Here is a 2,979-nt window from a genome sequence, read left to right as displayed (position 1 = left end):
GAAAAGTTGCAGTTGAAAGACAATCAGCCGTGTGCGTATCAGATCAGATACGCGGGTTGTAAGGGAGTCATCGTGTGGTGGCCTGGAAAAAAGGGGGACAATATCAAGCTTTCATTAAGGCCGAGCATGAATAARTTYGAGTCTGMTCATACGGTTCTTGAAATATGTTCTTGGACACGGTTRCAGCCCGGTTTCTTGAATCGTCAGATAATAACGCTACTCTCCGCTTTGAATGTTGGAGACGATATCTTTTGGGAAATGCAGACGAAAATGGTGAGAAATCTGGACCAAATGCTCGAGGACACGGATATGGCATTTGACGTGATCACAACATCGTGTGCCGAAAATGGGAGTACAGCTTCGATAATGTTGGCTGCCGGTTTCAAGCCGACAACCGAACCACACCTTCGCGGCATGTTGAGTAGCATCCGAGTTGCACAGCTCGAAGATTTACGTGAGAAATCTCGAATCTTTGTGCCCGAAGGAAGGTGGTTGATGGGTTGTTTGGATGAATTAGGTGTTCTTGAACAAGGCCAGTGCTATATTCAAGTATCAAACCCGTCGGTCGAGAACTGTTTTGTGAAACATGGGTCGAGATTTTCTGAAACAAAACGAAATTTGACAGTKATCAAGGGTACTGTGGTMATTGCAAAGAATCCGTGTCTTCATCCTGGTGATGTTCGAGTTTTAGAGGCTGTAGATGTCCCTGGTCTAGAACATCTGTTTGATTGTTTGATTTTTCCGCAGAAAGGAGACCGGCCACACACCGATGAAGCTTCCGGAAGTGATCTCGATGGCGATCTCTATTTCGTTACATGGGATRAAAATCTTATACCACCTAGCAAACAGAGCTGGCCGCCGATGGAATACACTGCTGCCGAAGCCAAACTTTTACCACGCGATGTTAAACACTCGGYAACTTTCTTATCTCTCTYGATTCAATATTTATATAYTGGGTTTGTTTGGTTTGATCTGGTTCCGATCTTTCAAGAAAATTAAACGTAAAYTATTACTTTTTTATCCCAACAGGACATAATAGATTTTTTCACCAAGAACATGGTTAAYGACAGTCTTGGAACGATTTGCAACGCACACGTAGTCCATGCCGATATGAGTGATGACGGAGCTCTAGAAAAAAAATGCATCAAACTGGCGGAACTAGCGGCTACCGCCGTTGATTTCCCGAAAACCGGCAAGATCGTGAACATGCCGCCTGCTCTTAGACCGAAGCTTTACCCGGATTTCATGGGMAAAGAAAGTTTCCAAAGCTACAAATCGAAGAAAATACTCGGGAAACTTTATCGCCATGTCAAAGATTGTCGCGCCACAGATGTCACGCCATCTTCCGAACTTCTAATCCTCCCTTCCMACATACCGTATGACGAAGATCTTGAGGTTCGTGAGGCTGCTAGCTTTGTAAATGATGCTTGGGGCTGTAAGTTGTCGTACGATCGACGACTAAACGGGCTTCTCGGACAGTATAAGGTGGCCCGAGAAGAAGAGATTGTCACGGGTCATATTTGGTCAATGCCGAAACATGCTAGCAAGAAGCAAGGTGAACTTAAAGAAAGGATCAAACATGCGTACAGTGCGTTGAGGAAGGAGTTCCGGAAGGTGTTYGACTATCTGGGTCCTGATTTTGACCAGATTCCGGAAGAAGAAAGAAACGAGAGGTACGAGCGAAAGGCGTCTGCTTGGTACCAGGTTACGTACCATCCGATTTGGGTAAGGAAATCACTGGCTTTGCAAGAACCTGGCCGGGAGGGCGAAACGGTAAATTTGAGCTTTGCGTGGATCGCAGCTGATTATCTTGCCCGAATCAAAATCAAGCGACGGGGAGCTGGAGACGGGAGATCCCAGAAACCGATTGATTCACTTGGTCGGTACCTTGCTGATCGGATGTGATCGTTTATGGCTGCATGGCTACTCTGCCACTTCTTGACCTTTTTTATTATTCGTGTATCATTTTGTCTGAGTGAAGAAGTCACTATCTATTTCATCAAGCCATAATCGAACAACCTTGTATAAGTTATCAAATAACAGCTTGTTTGGGTTTAATGAGACTCATTGTTTGGTAGTGGTTTATTTTGTAATCTTTATGGAACTTTATAAAGAAAGTCAAGTTTTTCCAAAGCTTTCATCGCAATTAAAAACACACTTATTTCATCTATGAAAAAGTTCTTCTAAACGGAAATCTTCTCGATTCATATAAACAGATTATATCTATATGCTCAGCTTTATTTACAGAGCTTAATGAAAAATTAATCAAACACCCCTTAAATCATACATCCATACGGATTATTAAGTCGTTAACCAACAACTCTTTTTTGATCATACATCCATACTTAATGAGTTGACTCAGTCTTGGATCAATGGTTTAACCAAGATGACCCAATGGGAAGGCAACCACTAACAACAATCATCAATGTGATGTTAAGTTAATATTTGTAACAGATAATATTTTTTTCTAAATAATAAAAAATACTTTTTTTTAACACCATAAAAACATTAAAAAATAATTATTGTCATCCATACTTTATAAAATAATAAAATCATTATATATGTTTTTTACAAAGTGAAAAAAAAGGAAATTTCATCGAAAAAATAAATAAAACATTGGGTGGCCGCCTTTTTTTACATTTGTTTGCATTTATTGATGTAGTTGTTGCCTGGTTGGTTGGTAGGTAAGTTATCTCCTCAAACTATCCCAATCAACACTCACCACGTGTAATTTCTTTTACTTCAATAAACCAATTAAAACCGAAATTAATACAAATAACGATTTTCAGAAATTGATTTCATCTTTTATTTATTTTTTTCTAAATTTTTCAGAAAGTCATTACCTTCACAATCTATTCAATTTACAAAGGGGGTAAAAACATTAAAAAAAAAGAAAAAAAGAAAAAAAAAAGGTTTTTGAACGTGGTTCCTAAGTATGGGGGCCAAATTAATAAATTAGCCTTTGCCCAAACTAATTAC

The 2,979-nt window shown here is 39.6% G+C and overlaps 1 protein-coding gene across 1 annotated transcript in view; it reads left to right on the top strand.

Moving 5' to 3' along the window:
* The window catches only part of LOC112520213 (RNA-dependent RNA polymerase 6-like), a 10,133-nt gene extending 8,021 nt beyond the window's left edge, over window positions 1-2,112 (top strand). Inside the window, exons 2-3 of the mRNA XM_025128512.1 lie at window positions 7-907; window positions 1,022-2,112. Of these exons, the coding sequence (XP_024984280.1) occupies window positions 7-907; window positions 1,022-1,905 (1,785 nt within the window). The 3' untranslated portion in view covers window positions 1,906-2,112. The remainder of the gene's footprint in view (window positions 1-6; window positions 908-1,021) is intronic.
* Window positions 2,113-2,979: the final 867 nt, after the last annotated feature.

The sequence above is a fragment of the Cynara cardunculus genome, assembly GCF_001531365.2.
Source record: "Cynara cardunculus var. scolymus isolate 2C chromosome LG 10, CcrdV1, whole genome shotgun sequence".
Classification (NCBI taxonomy): Eukaryota; Viridiplantae; Streptophyta; class Magnoliopsida; order Asterales; family Asteraceae; genus Cynara; species Cynara cardunculus.
Note: the sequence above shows the minus strand (reverse complement) of the source record. Positions and strands in the feature narration are given on the sequence as shown.